Here is a 14,263-nt window from a genome sequence, read left to right on the forward strand (position 1 = left end):
ATTTAAAAAACCAAATTGACCTTTACAGATAAATAAAGGCAACAGTAGTATACCGCTGTTCGAAATTCATAAATCGATTGAGAAAAAAACAAATCCGGGTTACAAACTAAAACTGAGGGAAACACATCAAATATAAGAGGAGAACTACTACACAACAGAAACACAACATTAAAATGTAACACACACAGAAACGAACTATAATATAACAATGGCCATTTTCCTGACTTGGTACAGGACATTTTAAGAAAAAAAGTGGTGGGTTGAACCTGGTTTTGTGGCTAGCCAAACCTCCCGCTTTTATGGCAATGTTAAATATAACATGAAAATGACAACATTACATGGCAGGACTACAATACAAATAAATGGGAGAACATATAGGACAGAGAAACATACGAATAATATGCTAACAAAAGTTACCAGGTTTAAAATTTAATAGGCAAGACGCGCGTTTCGTCCACACAAGACTAACCAGTGACGCTCAGATCAAAACAGTTCGAAAGCCAAAACAAGTTCAAAGTTGGAGAACATTGAGGACCAAAAGTTCCAAAAAATTGTGCCAAATACGGTATAAGTATATATGTCTGGGATAAGAAAATCCTTCGTATTTAGAATAATTCATACTTTTGCAAACAGTAAATTATGAAAATGACTATATAATAGATATACATGATAACACCGATGTGGTGACCTACTACAGAATAAAAACGGATACATAAAACAACATAAACCAGCACATAAAAATTCACAGCCGAGTTAGCCAAAGAGATCAACGCAAAAAAAAATGACGTCACATTTGAATTTCTGAAATGTCCCCAAAATAGGATAGAATTAGGATATAATTCAAGTTTAGGTTTGTAATACTCATATAACATTTATTGGAAACAATGAAAATTACAATACTAATTAATATAAAACTGTGGTAGTAATTAGATAATTAATTGTATTATCTAGCTATGTCGATGTTTCTTCTAATCAAACTGTAAACCAAATATATCGTATAAATTTAGTTGACCCAAACTAAAATCTAATAAATGAACTGGGTGATTAATTATCTTTACCATAACACACGAATACAACAGAAAATAATAAGATTTACAACTACAAACGATAAGACATTCGACAAAATCCGATGAGAATAACAAATATAACATCAAAACTAAATCATGAATTTTGGATAGAAAAGTACCGGTTTAATGTTATCTTTGGCGTATAGAGTTGAAGCGATACTTAGAATACAATTGCATATTAAATAAATTAATTTCTAGACAAAATGAATATGTATCAATCAGTAATATCAGTAGTTAAAACATTAAGTACCGATTGTATGGTATAATTGGGTAAAAGTAGTCCACCAGGAATAGTTCTGAATAAGTGGTAGAAATTTTATGAACTGCAAATGTTCAGATAAAATGCATCATTTCAATGATTGATAGTATATAGGAGAATTATGAGCATGGCAGATGGTATCCCCATGGAGCGAAATAACAAACTTAGTGGAAGCATGTTAAGCTGCAGGAATGGTAGTACTAGTCAAGTATATGTATCAAGTGTATAGTAAATGGTTGTTTCAGAGAAGGATAGCATCAACCTGGTGGTAGTTTGATTGAATTTCCATCACCATTTCCCCAAAAATTAAAGGCTTGCCAACAATTTTGAAGTTGAAAGGAAGAGATGAAAAAACGGTAGGAACCAAACAAAGCAAGAAACCCCATTTAGTGTCAATTTTGCAAGATGGATTATTATGTTTGAAATTCGTCCTTTGAAAAATTGATTCATCACTTTATGTCGATTGTTAAGCCATATTTCTTTATATGTGTAAATTGATAATGATTAATCGAACAACGAGAAACCGCTTCGATCTTATTATTACTAAGAATATTGGACTAAGGACTTTGTACCCCAGGAATGGGTTATTAGGCAGAACATTACGGACATTTGGGTCCTCAACGCTCTTCAACTTCGTACCTTATTGGGTCTTTTTGACCTTAACTTCGAGCGTCATCGATAAGTCTTTTTTAGACAAACAGCGAGTCTGGTGAAGAAAATTTAAATCCTTGTAGGCATAATGAGTTTAATAAATTAATTAATAAAGCTGACTTAATGTAAATGATAAACGCAATATTCATAACAATGTACGGTATATGAACCACGTAAATGTTTGTTATTTTTCTTAACCTTTTGCGTATTTCTTCAAACGGAAAACAATGCAAGTCAAAAATATGGAGGCGAACAAACGTCATAAACGTGATGGTCATCGGCTGGTAATTCCCTTTTTAAACATAGCCAGATTATCAAATGTACAGGCATTGGTCACTTATCATCATTCAATAAACATTCGAATTATTACATACGAATCATCCGTATGTTGCGAAGAGATTAAAGAATGTGTTATCTAAATGTAAACTTACTAATCCTAGTGTATTCATTGTAATAATCGTCACTTCTCCTATAAATATGAAAGCACATGTAAAATTGTATACAAACAAAAGCACGTGGAGAAACAACTTCAAAATAGGTAAGAAATATTAGTTTATTTTCGCCGTAGCTAAATGTATAGACATATACATTTTTTTGTCATAATACTTGGTGACTTTATATATGATATAAATGTTTTGATGTAAATTCTTAAGATTTTGCCAGCATCAATCACATGAAAATGTTATATTTGAGTGGTATGTTTTGGTTGTGAAATTGAATGTAATTGCGTTATTTGGAAAATTGGTATTGCTTGGAGACGTTTATTGTCTCTGTTAAATTCATTCACATTATTTATTTAGACTCATTGATATATATTTATATATTGTATAGACACCTATATAATGTTGAGGAGGTAGAATTTTCCATCTTCTAAACAAGTACTGCTAAATTCTCAATTGTTGAAACATCAAATATTGATATTTTACTTTACATGTATATACATTAATTATTCAATTAACAATTCTTTATAACACGTTATTTGTAATTCATAGGAAAATAATATGTTGACACAGATTATTATATTATGTATATTTATTGCTGTGGTCTACGGGCACGGCAGACTTATATCCCCTCCTGGTAGATCCACAATGTGGCGCTATGGGTACAACACACCTAAGAATTACAACGATAACCAGTTATCTTGTGGAGGATTCTATGTAAGTCTTCATTCACTAATAGCTTATAGTTTTAACTAAGAAATAAATCAAGGTTTCAAGTAGAATTAATGAAAATATAATGGTGTCTTGTGTGACTTGATCGTAGAGACTCAGAACTGTCATTTACATTACAAGAAGATAACAAATGTGCATCTTTTATACTAAAATATCTGTTGTATTTACTTACTGATAAATGTTTAAAATATTCATACTTATATTATGTATTTTTGGTTCGCATCACGGTGCAAATTAGTTTCATGCGATATTCACGTTATCTGGACTTAACAAATATCGGCTCTGAGAGATTGCCTCATGATTTGGCTAAAGTTCCTTTTATTAGAATCAAATATTGAATCGGGTACATGTTCAGGACGGGAGAAGATATCAAATACGTAAATTAATGAAACAGTATGGATATTCCAGACCCGATAAACAATGAAAGCTTCATGTTCACGTAGTTTGTGAATCTAATACTGTGCATAACTCATTAACTTTTGAGAAAGATTAAACTTGCATGTATTATATTTTTCAGAAACAATGGACACTTAATGGAGGAAAATGTGGAGTGTGTGGTGACTCATGGAACGAGGCTCGTGATAACGAGGCTGGAGGAAAATATGCAACAGGAACCATCGTTAGTCAATTTAAGACAGGACAAAGCATTCAGGTTAAAGTTCAGATAACTGCTACTCATCGTGGATACTTTGAGTTCCGTCTTTGTCCGGTTAACAATCCACATCAGCCAGCCACTCAAACCTGTTTAGATAGAAACGTACTAAAACAACTTAATGGTCAGTCCAAGTTCTATGAACCAGGAGCAATCGGAACATATACAATTGATCTCGTTCTTCCTCAAGGTTTAACATGTTCACAGTGTGTATTACAATGGAAATGGAATACAGGTAAGAAAACTTTACCTTATTTCTAACCTTTTAATTCTCATGAAAAATAGTTTTGAAAGATGCAAGTTCGATTTCCGGTGAAGATATTTATTTTATCTCCTCAAAATTCTCTCGCGAAAATTAAAATAAATTTCATATTGGTCTTGCTTTCTTGTGTCATCAGTATTATTTCATAAGTATTAATTCAAAGTACATTTGAAGCATTTTTTATGCAACCTTTTTCATTAAAAGAGGGACGAAAGATACCAGAGGGACAGTCAAACTCATAGATCGAAATCAAACTGACAACGTCATGGTCAAAAATAAAAAGACAAACAGACAAATAGTAGTACAGATGACACAACATAGAAAACTAAAGACTAAGCAACACGAACCCCACCAAAAACTGGGGGTGATCTCAGGTGCTCCGGAAGGGTAAGCAGATCCTGCTCCCACTAGTAGCACGATTTCAGTCTGAAACGGTCATTTTGGTCTGATCATATCTTAATCGACTGGATTTACCGCTAGAGAAAAACGTCAAGACTTTTAAGAACTTTAAGACGCCGTTCCGATCGATAGTCTCATTAGGTAAATCAGTCCGTTAAGGCATGTTAAGATAAACAAGACTGAATCTTCTAGCAAGCTGTTAAGATCCGTTACGACGGTGTCAGACCAAAACAGACCAAATCTCAAAATTAACGTTCAAAATTGTCAGACCATGTTTAGATCCGTTCAGTATGCCGGTATGATACTACGAGTTACGCCCCTTCTGCTTGATAATGCATTTTAGATTAATATATAGATTTATTAGAATTTAAAGTATATCTCTCGAATAAATAAAAAGTAATTAAAGATTAAATCCTCTGTTGATTCTTTATTTCTGTTGTTGTTTTGTTGAGGAACTAATAAATTATTCGTCTATATATGTTGCTTATTTTTTAATAATTGTTAGTTTATTTATTTATATACTTATTAAATGCAAGGACGTATGTTAATTGTATACTTACAAAAATGTTTGCCATACATTTAACCTAAAAATGTTGTGAACTCTGTGTGAAAATGTTTTTCGTATTTGAAAATTAGTAACGGAAAATCTTAAACGTAACCTAAAAAAATAAGAAGATGTGGTATAATTGCCAATGAGACAATCCACAGAAATAAAGCGGAGGCAAATTAACACATGCGTATTTTTGTTTTATGTCAGTTGGTTTAATTCGTTTTCTGTTGATATGACCTAGTTTACTATTACCGTTGGAGCTGGGTTTTTTTTTTATTTTCGTGCGAGTTACTCTATTAAACTTGGAAAAGCTTTTATAACCATAGCTTTGTACTGTACAATATAATTTTATATTATTAAACAATAATTTATTTTACATAGTGGTGCGTCTAAACACCACCAAGGTCGCCATAGTACATGAAGCTGATCATGATACTGCATTCAGTCTGTGTCGAGACCGTGTTAAACTATAAATAAAGTACCACCGTATAAAGATTTTCATTCAAACAATGTATCCTTATATTTATTTTCTAACCCATATATTATATATATATATATATATATATATAGTACTTAGTGTATGGCGTAAATTTAAAATTTTCCGTTTTAGTTAAAATGATTGAGTTCAATGGCACGGGCAAGTAATCAACCGGGTCAACAGGTAACAAAATCAATGATCCATAACGTAAGAAAGTCTATTTTACAATTACACTCATGATTCTTAATAAAAATGTGCCGTAGGGCTAAAAGTTAATAAAGAATTAATGAATTTATGTATACGTATTAGTATTTAAGTTGTTGATGTTTGACCGTCAGTTTTAATATATGCTATGTTTTATATTCAATAAAATAATGAATCTGAATCTATTATAGCTTAGTATGTGTAGTTTAAGGTTCTTACAATATTATATATTTCTAAACACTATACCAAAAGATAATGCAAAATATTTGAGCGCTGCATGGCAAACCATTATAAAAACATGTACAGTTCGGAAGTTTGTTTAATATTCAAAAGAAACTTTTCGCTTCTCTACTTATATAGTTTAGAGAGTATTCCTTTAAATTGCGTCAGTTATATAAAGTGGTGTGTATTTGTATTCTATTTATTTGGCAAAATTGTATCACTATACATACATTTTGTATTTCACAACTATATATACTATAAGTTGTGAATTGTGATTGATTGTTGGTTGCTTAAAGTCCAGTGGCAAATATTTCATGCATGTTCTGGACGAACTGTGGGTCTATGACATGGGACCCACCAGTGTAGGTTTCATGTGGTATAATATTTAAAAGTAACTTAAATTTAATTAACATGAATTTTGAATAAATCGAAACATAACGGGAGCTAGCTATATATAGACGCATGGATCGCCCGGACCTATCAGTTCTTTTCTCTGTTTTGTCTTAAAAAAATTAATGCTTTTTTTTATATTTCGATTTATTTTGTACTTTTATATGATTTACGATAACTGTGGTTTATACGTGCTGCCAGACGAAAGATCTCTATGTATCCTCTAGATGTCTTTTTTTTTTTGTGGATTGGTTGCTTTGTCATTGACGTTTAACACAAAACTTTTATTAATTAAGTGTGATCTATGTAGAAATTCAAACGTACTTAAGAATGAAGGATGAAAATTCAGGCTTTAAATAAAAATGGTCATTAAATAGCCACACAATTAAAAGAATAAGAAAAATGTAAGTGTTGGAATAACATATACAATATATATGTGCATTGTCGGAAAATATAATTTTTATTTTACGAACTTTGGTAACTGGACAAAAAGAGAGGCGTACCAATCTTTTCTCCTTTTGTGTAGCGAATACAAATGAACTGATCCTAGTTATTTCGTATAGCATTTCTTTTAAATAATAAAATCGCGCGTGCTCTATCTCAAAAAAGATGCTCACAGTGCAGTGTACTACTTTTGAGACAAATTATATCAAATTATCAAAATATCAATCTCTAACTTAATATGTAAACATAATACATGTAACAGCACCCCTTCTAGTCCTTAGTGGCATAGTATACGTCCTTAGTGCATTAAGGACTCCTTAGCAGTGTTTAGACGTACCGAAATTATAGAGCAGTCTAACAGCTCTAACTCAAAATGTGAACCATTCTATGTTGCGGGTTGGGGTCTACAATTTAGTTTGAAAGCTTCAATCATACAAGTGTTTTATCCTTTTAATTTGGACTAAATCACTACTTTACCTTAAATTTCACACACACACACATTTGCGGTACGTCTAAACACCGCTCAGGACCTCCTGAGTGCACTCAGGACATACAAAGTGCACTCAGGACATGAAAAATATGTTTTGGTTAGTGGTGAAGGTATGCATTCGATAGATAATTTAATTCTTCATCTTATAATTTTTGTTTTGATAAAATCAATTTAATATTTAAAAAGTTATTAAGGTTTTCATCGGCACGCGCCGTTTTTATGAAATATGTCAGGCATGACCGATGATTATAGTGAATACCAATTATCATGTTGATTAGGTCGTTTGATCTTTAATAATTAGGAGTGATTAGTGATGGTACTTACCTCACATTCGTGAAAAGGGAAGGGTATTGAAGTTACGACATAAGGAACATATCCGATATCATCTGTGAAACGGTTATTCCATAACGGTCAACCAATGACATGTTTATGGCCCAATTAACACCTTTAATGATCAGTAATCTGTTGATCAGTCGATCTCGAGTTGATTAGTGACACCACTTCGGATTACACGTGTGCAACAATTAAAATGTTTACTTTGCAATTTCCTCCAATTAAACAATTTGTATTCAGAGATGAATCAGCTTATTTCTGAAGGTAATTATTTTATTAAAAACAATGATGAATGTTGTTAGAAATGAAAGACGAACATGTAAGTGAAAATAAATATCATATGAATATTTTCAACAATCTTCGTTTCTGATGGATTCAAATTCTTCACCCGATTTTTTTTCTTCTGAAAACTAAAATCCACGAATTTAAGAACCCACGAACATGTAACTTTTGCTCAATCCACGAAAATTGATACCCACAAATAAAAGTACTTTCACAGTAATAGATAATAATTATCGGATGTATATATTTGATTTATTTATAACACCAGAAACTAATAACGTACCTATCTCTATCAAATACAATAAGTTTGGATATGCGTTCTGAACAGTTAAATGTTAACTATGCTTGCTTTTTTTTAACTGATATTCTTTCTATTCTTTCAGGGAACTCATACAATTGTGATAATAACCATAACTGCTGTATTGGCTGCGGACCACAAGAACAGTTTTATGGCTGTTCAGATATAGCTATTTCATCGTCTGATTCAAGGCAGTTTTCTAATACTGGTGTTCAACAAGAACGCCCACTTGGTTTCTTACTAATTTCAGGACAAACTGTTGGTACATGCCAAGCAACACCACTTTTCAAAAGTCGATATCCGTATGCAGACAGATATTGTGTATTACAATGCAACCAGAATAAATGTCCACCAAGTACATACTGCACTGATGATTGTAGAATCCACTGAATGTGGACGCATTTTACAAAATATATACTCATTTACTAACATTTTATTTGATACAAACTTTATTTTTGTTTACAATGTTTTTATAAATGTATTTATTGCTATTGCATAATTATCTTTTTTTATAAATAGAATCGTTTATTGATAGATTTGTTGTTATTTCAAAGACAAAAAACTAAGTTATCGTCTGCAAAGGCGGTAAAGGGCTATACATTTGACAAAAGAGATGGATAGATAGATATTTTATTCTCTAAAAGGTACAATTTACATAGTCAAACACTGTATCAAGATAAAATATAATACTCTAAGAACAATTTGCAACACTTCCATTGCGACCAATAAGGGTAAATAAGACTGCCCATATATTTGTAGAAAATGCTCAAAATGGTCTTAAAGTAACAGCATGTCTGTGTGAATTGTTTAAAGATTTGATTAAAGAAGAAAACTAAATAATTATGACACAAAATTGAGGATGAAAATTGCCTCTCCCAATATATTTTTTTTTGCGAGGAAATTTTAGTTTCTGTTCATTTGTAATTAATCATACAATCACCTCTTTGTCAATTTTGTGCATTGCATACATGTTGAACTTGATCATGTGCAAAATTTGTTGACATTGTGAATTTCAATAGTAACTTCTTCTCTCAAAGTTAATTTGTAAACAGTTTAGATAGCCGAAATTTGACCATAATAACTATTTTACTTTTGAATTCACACATGATAGAAGAATAAGAATACACTTTAAATTTAAATCAATATTTAGTTTTTATTTATATTCAGTCAAAAGTTGTGTTGCTAAAGTTGTTTTGAGTGGTATATAATAGAATTGTAGGTTTACTTCCTTTTGTTACAGATGATCAACAAGGTTTCTAATTTACAAGCCATCGGTGTTGAAGTGTTTTACGACCTTAAATTAAGACGAGGAGGACATGCTTAATAAGACTTACAAACGCTGGTTACCCCGATCTAACAGAAGCATGAGTGAAAATCCCACTCAGGTTTCAATAAATTTTGCAGTAAGAACTAACTTTGTTTGTTTAAATTTCATATATATGAAATTACCGGTATAACCCCTATTTGATATTTGAATGAGAATGTAAGTAGTAGATTTGTCAGATCTTTACACGTATTTACCAACTTTTGGGAATTTTGGGTCCTCAATGCTCTTCAACTTTGTACTTGTTTGGCTTTCTAACTATTTTGATCTGAGCGTCACTGATGAGTCTTATGTAGACAAAACGCGCGTCAGGCGTATCAAATTATAAGCCCGGTACCTTTGATAACTATTATGTATTTGATACCATCAAAAGCCATACATGTATGTATGAAAATAATTCGGATAATCTTCACGAATGCATCACCACTCAAGTACTGTCGTCTATACTGACAGTTTACTAAACTAGATTAGTTTTGGTAAGAACAAGATAATGAAACATAAATCAACTTACTTATCAAATAATAAAGTGGGTGGAATTTGATATAGCTTGTCCGATAAAAAGCTCTGTATCCAAACTGTATTTGCTTAAATCAGTTATCAAATTAGTAAAAAGGAAATCGTTTTATCTCATTTGTGTCCAAACAAGGTTACAAATAAATAGTACAGAGATGGAGAAGGTCAAAGCTCTTTAACCCAAATGTGGTATCTTATTATTACGGATTTAAATACAGTGTCAAGAATACTAGAAATCGTCTAGCTGTATCATGTTCAGTCTTTGAACTTCATGAGTTATGTCAAAAGATCGAACAAGAAAGGCATGATTTCAGGTTTTTTTTATAGTAATGAATATATTTAAAGGTGCAATTGAATATAAAAAAATAAGGAGATGTGGTATGTTACCAATGAGACATCTAACCCCCTCAGAAATGACGTGCATGTAAGCAAAACCATTCAATAACGCCCTTTTTGTTAAGTTAGATGTAGCAGGCCCCGACATAATTAAAGGTTAAACCATGCAATTAGAAATCCTACTGCCTGATTGATCGATGATAAAACAATCAATGAAAAACATAGACGACAGAGAGGAACCAACGATAACTAATGCCAAAAACTAAATCACAAGCTCCTGGCTTTGGCTTTTGGTAAAGCGTCTATAGAATCCTTTAACCACGTCTTACCTAATAGTGTTCTCCTTACTAGCCTCAACTACGACAAAATAAAAAATAAAAAAGACATGTGCAAAAATATTAGAAGAGTCCATGTCAAATTCAAATCCATTCAAACTGTCAGACAATTAATTATTAAACTTTTATCATTTTTCTATGTTGTCTTAAGAAGGACATATAAAGAGAAACTGTCACAACAGGCCAGTTCATATTTTCAATGTGAATTACCAGTACTTAGTCGTTAATATTTGGTTGACTGTAAGAAAATGGTTATTTTGGCAACTTTGTTTTCATGTCAGTTTTCCTTCATTTGGACATTAATATCAATTTGGCATGTTTTGGCAGATGAGCAATTTAGTCCTTATTTGTAAAATTACCCATTCTTCTAAGCTAAACATAATTTTTACCTCTTACGATCACGTCTGAAAATACAATTGTATATATACATTTTGAAATTGTCTTGATGCTTTTGTTGGATGCGACTCTAAATTAGAAAAAAACTCAATATATTGATGTCATTGGTATTTCATCCCGTTTAAATGAAAAGCAAGATTCATCAGAGAGGTATAGAACAGTCACAAGCAATTTTTAAACTAAGATTTTTATTCATATCAAATATATTTTTAGAAAAATATTTAAGCCAAAAAATGTAAAGCACAAATGAATGTTCATAGCAGCACAAGTTGATTGTCTATGGTCTATTTTTTTCGCATATTGTCTTCCGTCATTTTGTTTGGCAGATTATTCGTCTCGTTTGAGGCAAACATCACCTAAATATATAAAAAAAATCAATAATTATGCCTTTCATATCTAACAAAACGTTTTAATTATGTTCTGATTGATCATTACTATACTCAGACCTGAAAGTAAAATTTTAATTGATAAGAGTTTTCGGACATAACCTACATTAAATGTTCAACTTTTGATGATATAGATTTTAAACAACGTAAAAAACTGTTATGTTGAGAACTTTAAAACATAGTTCAATTGCCAAGATAAAATATTTACTACGCAAGCTTAAAACAATATCCTAAATTGATCGGAGATAAAACTGTAGTACTTACACCGGTGTCCTAAATTAGGTTATTTTAAGTGTGGTGATATGCAACCGCCATATTCTAAAATAGTTAAGTGTAAACATAGTGGAGATGTAGTTTCCTGCTGTTGTAGTATCAAATAACTCTAGGAGTATGGATGGGAGATTTTATCTAATTGTGGCAGTGACATTTTATATGATAGCCACGTTGGCATTTGCTCAGTTTTGTGATCTACGTGATTTGTTTGTCAATTGCTCAAAGCGTGATTTATCGAACATTCCTCAGAATCTTCCTAAAAATATAACAGAACTTGATTTATCGGAAAATGTCATAACCGAAATAGGAGCCAGAACATTTAACAGATATCGTAAGCTTTTACATTTAAACATTGCAAACAACAAAATAAACTCCTTGAACAGTGATGCTTTTTCGGGCTTAAACGAAATAAAGGTGCTTACCCTAACAGGAAATCGATTAGATCATACAACATATCCGAACAATGTTTTCCGTCCGCTGCAGAACATACAAGAACTTTACTTAAATCGCAACATGAGGAAACCTTCTCCGTTCGAACCATTTTGCAATGATAAACTTTGCAGATATTCCGATAAAGCATTTAGCTGGTTGGTCAATCTGAAAGTTCTGTCAATAGATTTATGTGAAAATCCGGAGTTTAGCGATGGTTTTCTAAATATGAAAAATTTGCAGACACTTACATTTGATTATTGCTTAGTTTGTAAATTAAGTAACAAAACATTTAGCAGCTTTACAAATTCCAACATCAAGGTATTGCACCTTAGTCGATGCGAACTATATAAAATGAGTGAGTCTATTGAAGCTGGAATATTCAATCCGTTTTCAAATGTGACAAGTCTAGATTTATCAAACTCGTACTTTAGTTTGAAGCACGCCCTGAAGCTCCTGTTTCCATTCCGTAATAAGAAAATGGATGTGGTAAATTTCCATCGTGTAAGCCGCGGATCTAGAACCATTCCAGAAAATCCATTTAAAATTGTTATTACAAGTGATATGATGCAATATTTAAAAACTATATGTGTGAAAACTATTATCATGTCATACAATGGAATTGTTGATGTCAGACCTAACTCATTATTTGTTCATGATCACCCAGAGTGCTTAGAAAATATCATAATGTCAGCGAATAGTTTTTCAGTGGAATATAATATCCAATATATGGAGGTACTTAAATTATCAAACGCCGTCAAAAATCTGCGTCTCTTCGATTATTCGTACGTTCCGCTTCAGTTTTCAGACATGAAATTTATTCTCCCGCCAAATTCAATGATCGTAAACAATAATTTCCCGTCACTATATACAGAAACAAAACACCCAACCAATATGACGGTTAAACTGCCACCAAAACTGGAAATTTTACGTTTCAGTTATGTTATGACAGGGTCCAGTCTGTTTAGTTTGATATTAAAAAATACAAAGGCACTGAAATACTTAGATTTATCACATTTTGCCTTCCAAGAATTTCCTGATATTTTTATGCCCGAAGGTAACGTGTTAGAACACGTTGATTTTTCAGGAATAGATTCAAGACTTTATGTAGATAAGGGGGTGATTGAACTAATGCGAGACGTAAAAACTATTCTCTTACGTGACGCAAACTTAGATCTCACATTTAGAGAAGGGAAAAATGTCTTCAAGTATTTTGGAAACAGTACAATTAATATTGATATTTCTTATAATCATCTAGTGACCCTTCCGAAGACATTTGGTGTTATATCAAATTTAGAACACCTCAATTTATCTTTTAACTCATTCCGACATTTTCCGAAGTCTTTGGCATCACTATATAATCTCAAAATAGTAGACTTGAGATTTAATCAGTTGCTCACCTTAAACAAAAAGGTTACACAATGGGCGGACAATGTTTTCAAGAAAACGAATCTATCATTACTGTTAAAAGGAAATGAATTTGCTTGCACTTGTGAAAACCGGGACTTTTTGAAATGGCTAACGCAAACAAAGGTTTTATTAGATACAAATAGAACTTATTATTGTCAATTTGCCAATGGAACAAGGACAACCACTCGATTCGTTGTAGAAAGATTTCATGATACGTTTTCAGATTGCGATGCAATCGCTTGGTTACGTATAGGCGTCATTTGCATTGTTTCATCCTTTGTCATCATTTGTTTATCGGCTGTAATTTATCAGTTTCGATGGAGAATGGCATATTTTTTCTATCGAAAACTAAAAATGAACTATTTAATCGAATCGGACGACGTTGAATTTCAGTATGACATCTTCGTTGCATATGCATCCGATTGCTGTGAATGGCTTATAGGTTCACTTCTACCAATACTAGAAGAGGAATGGAAATTGAGTGTTTGTGTTAAAGATCGTGATTTCCCGGTAGGTGTAGATCGAGCAGATACTGTCATCAACAGCATGCGAAATAGTAAATTTATCATTTTTATAATTACACCAGGCTTCATCAAAAGACAATGGGGAAAGTTCGAGATTGAAATGGCTAAATATGAAATGTTTGAGCAAAGAAAACAAAAGCGCATCATTGTCATAATGAAAGATGGCACGTCAAAAGAAGACGTT

General features: G+C 32.1%; 1 protein-coding gene across 1 annotated transcript; it reads left to right on the top strand.

The window, feature by feature from the left end:
* Nucleotides 1–2,491: 2,491 nt before the first annotated feature.
* On the top strand, nucleotides 2,492–8,675 carry LOC127705900 (uncharacterized). Its single transcript, XM_052210265.1, has 4 exons — nucleotides 2,492–2,515; nucleotides 2,970–3,134; nucleotides 3,667–4,036; nucleotides 8,239–8,675. Exons 2-4 carry the CDS (start codon nucleotides 2,979–2,981, stop codon nucleotides 8,541–8,543), a joined length of 831 nt encoding a protein of 276 aa, XP_052066225.1. The 5' UTR covers nucleotides 2,492–2,515; nucleotides 2,970–2,978; the 3' UTR covers nucleotides 8,544–8,675.
* The last annotated feature ends 5,588 nt before the right edge of the window (nucleotides 8,676–14,263 follow it).

The sequence above is a fragment of the Mytilus californianus genome, unplaced genomic scaffold, assembly GCF_021869535.1.
Source record: "Mytilus californianus isolate M0D057914Y unplaced genomic scaffold, xbMytCali1.0.p SCAF_6, whole genome shotgun sequence".
Classification (NCBI taxonomy): Eukaryota; Metazoa; Mollusca; class Bivalvia; order Mytilida; family Mytilidae; genus Mytilus; species Mytilus californianus.

Bases quoted from the DNA above. Each gene is read 5' to 3' on its own strand.
- LOC127705900 (XM_052210265.1), top strand. From the start codon at position 2,979: ATGTTGACACAGATTATTATATTATGTATATTTATTGCTGTGGTCTAC. The intron at 3,135-3,666 runs GTAAGTCTTCAT...TATATTTTTCAG, and splicing joins TATCTTGTGGAGGATTCTAT to AAACAATGGACACTTAATGG. The intron at 4,037-8,238 runs GTAAGAAAACTT...CTATTCTTTCAG, and splicing joins ACAATGGAAATGGAATACAG to GGAACTCATACAATTGTGAT.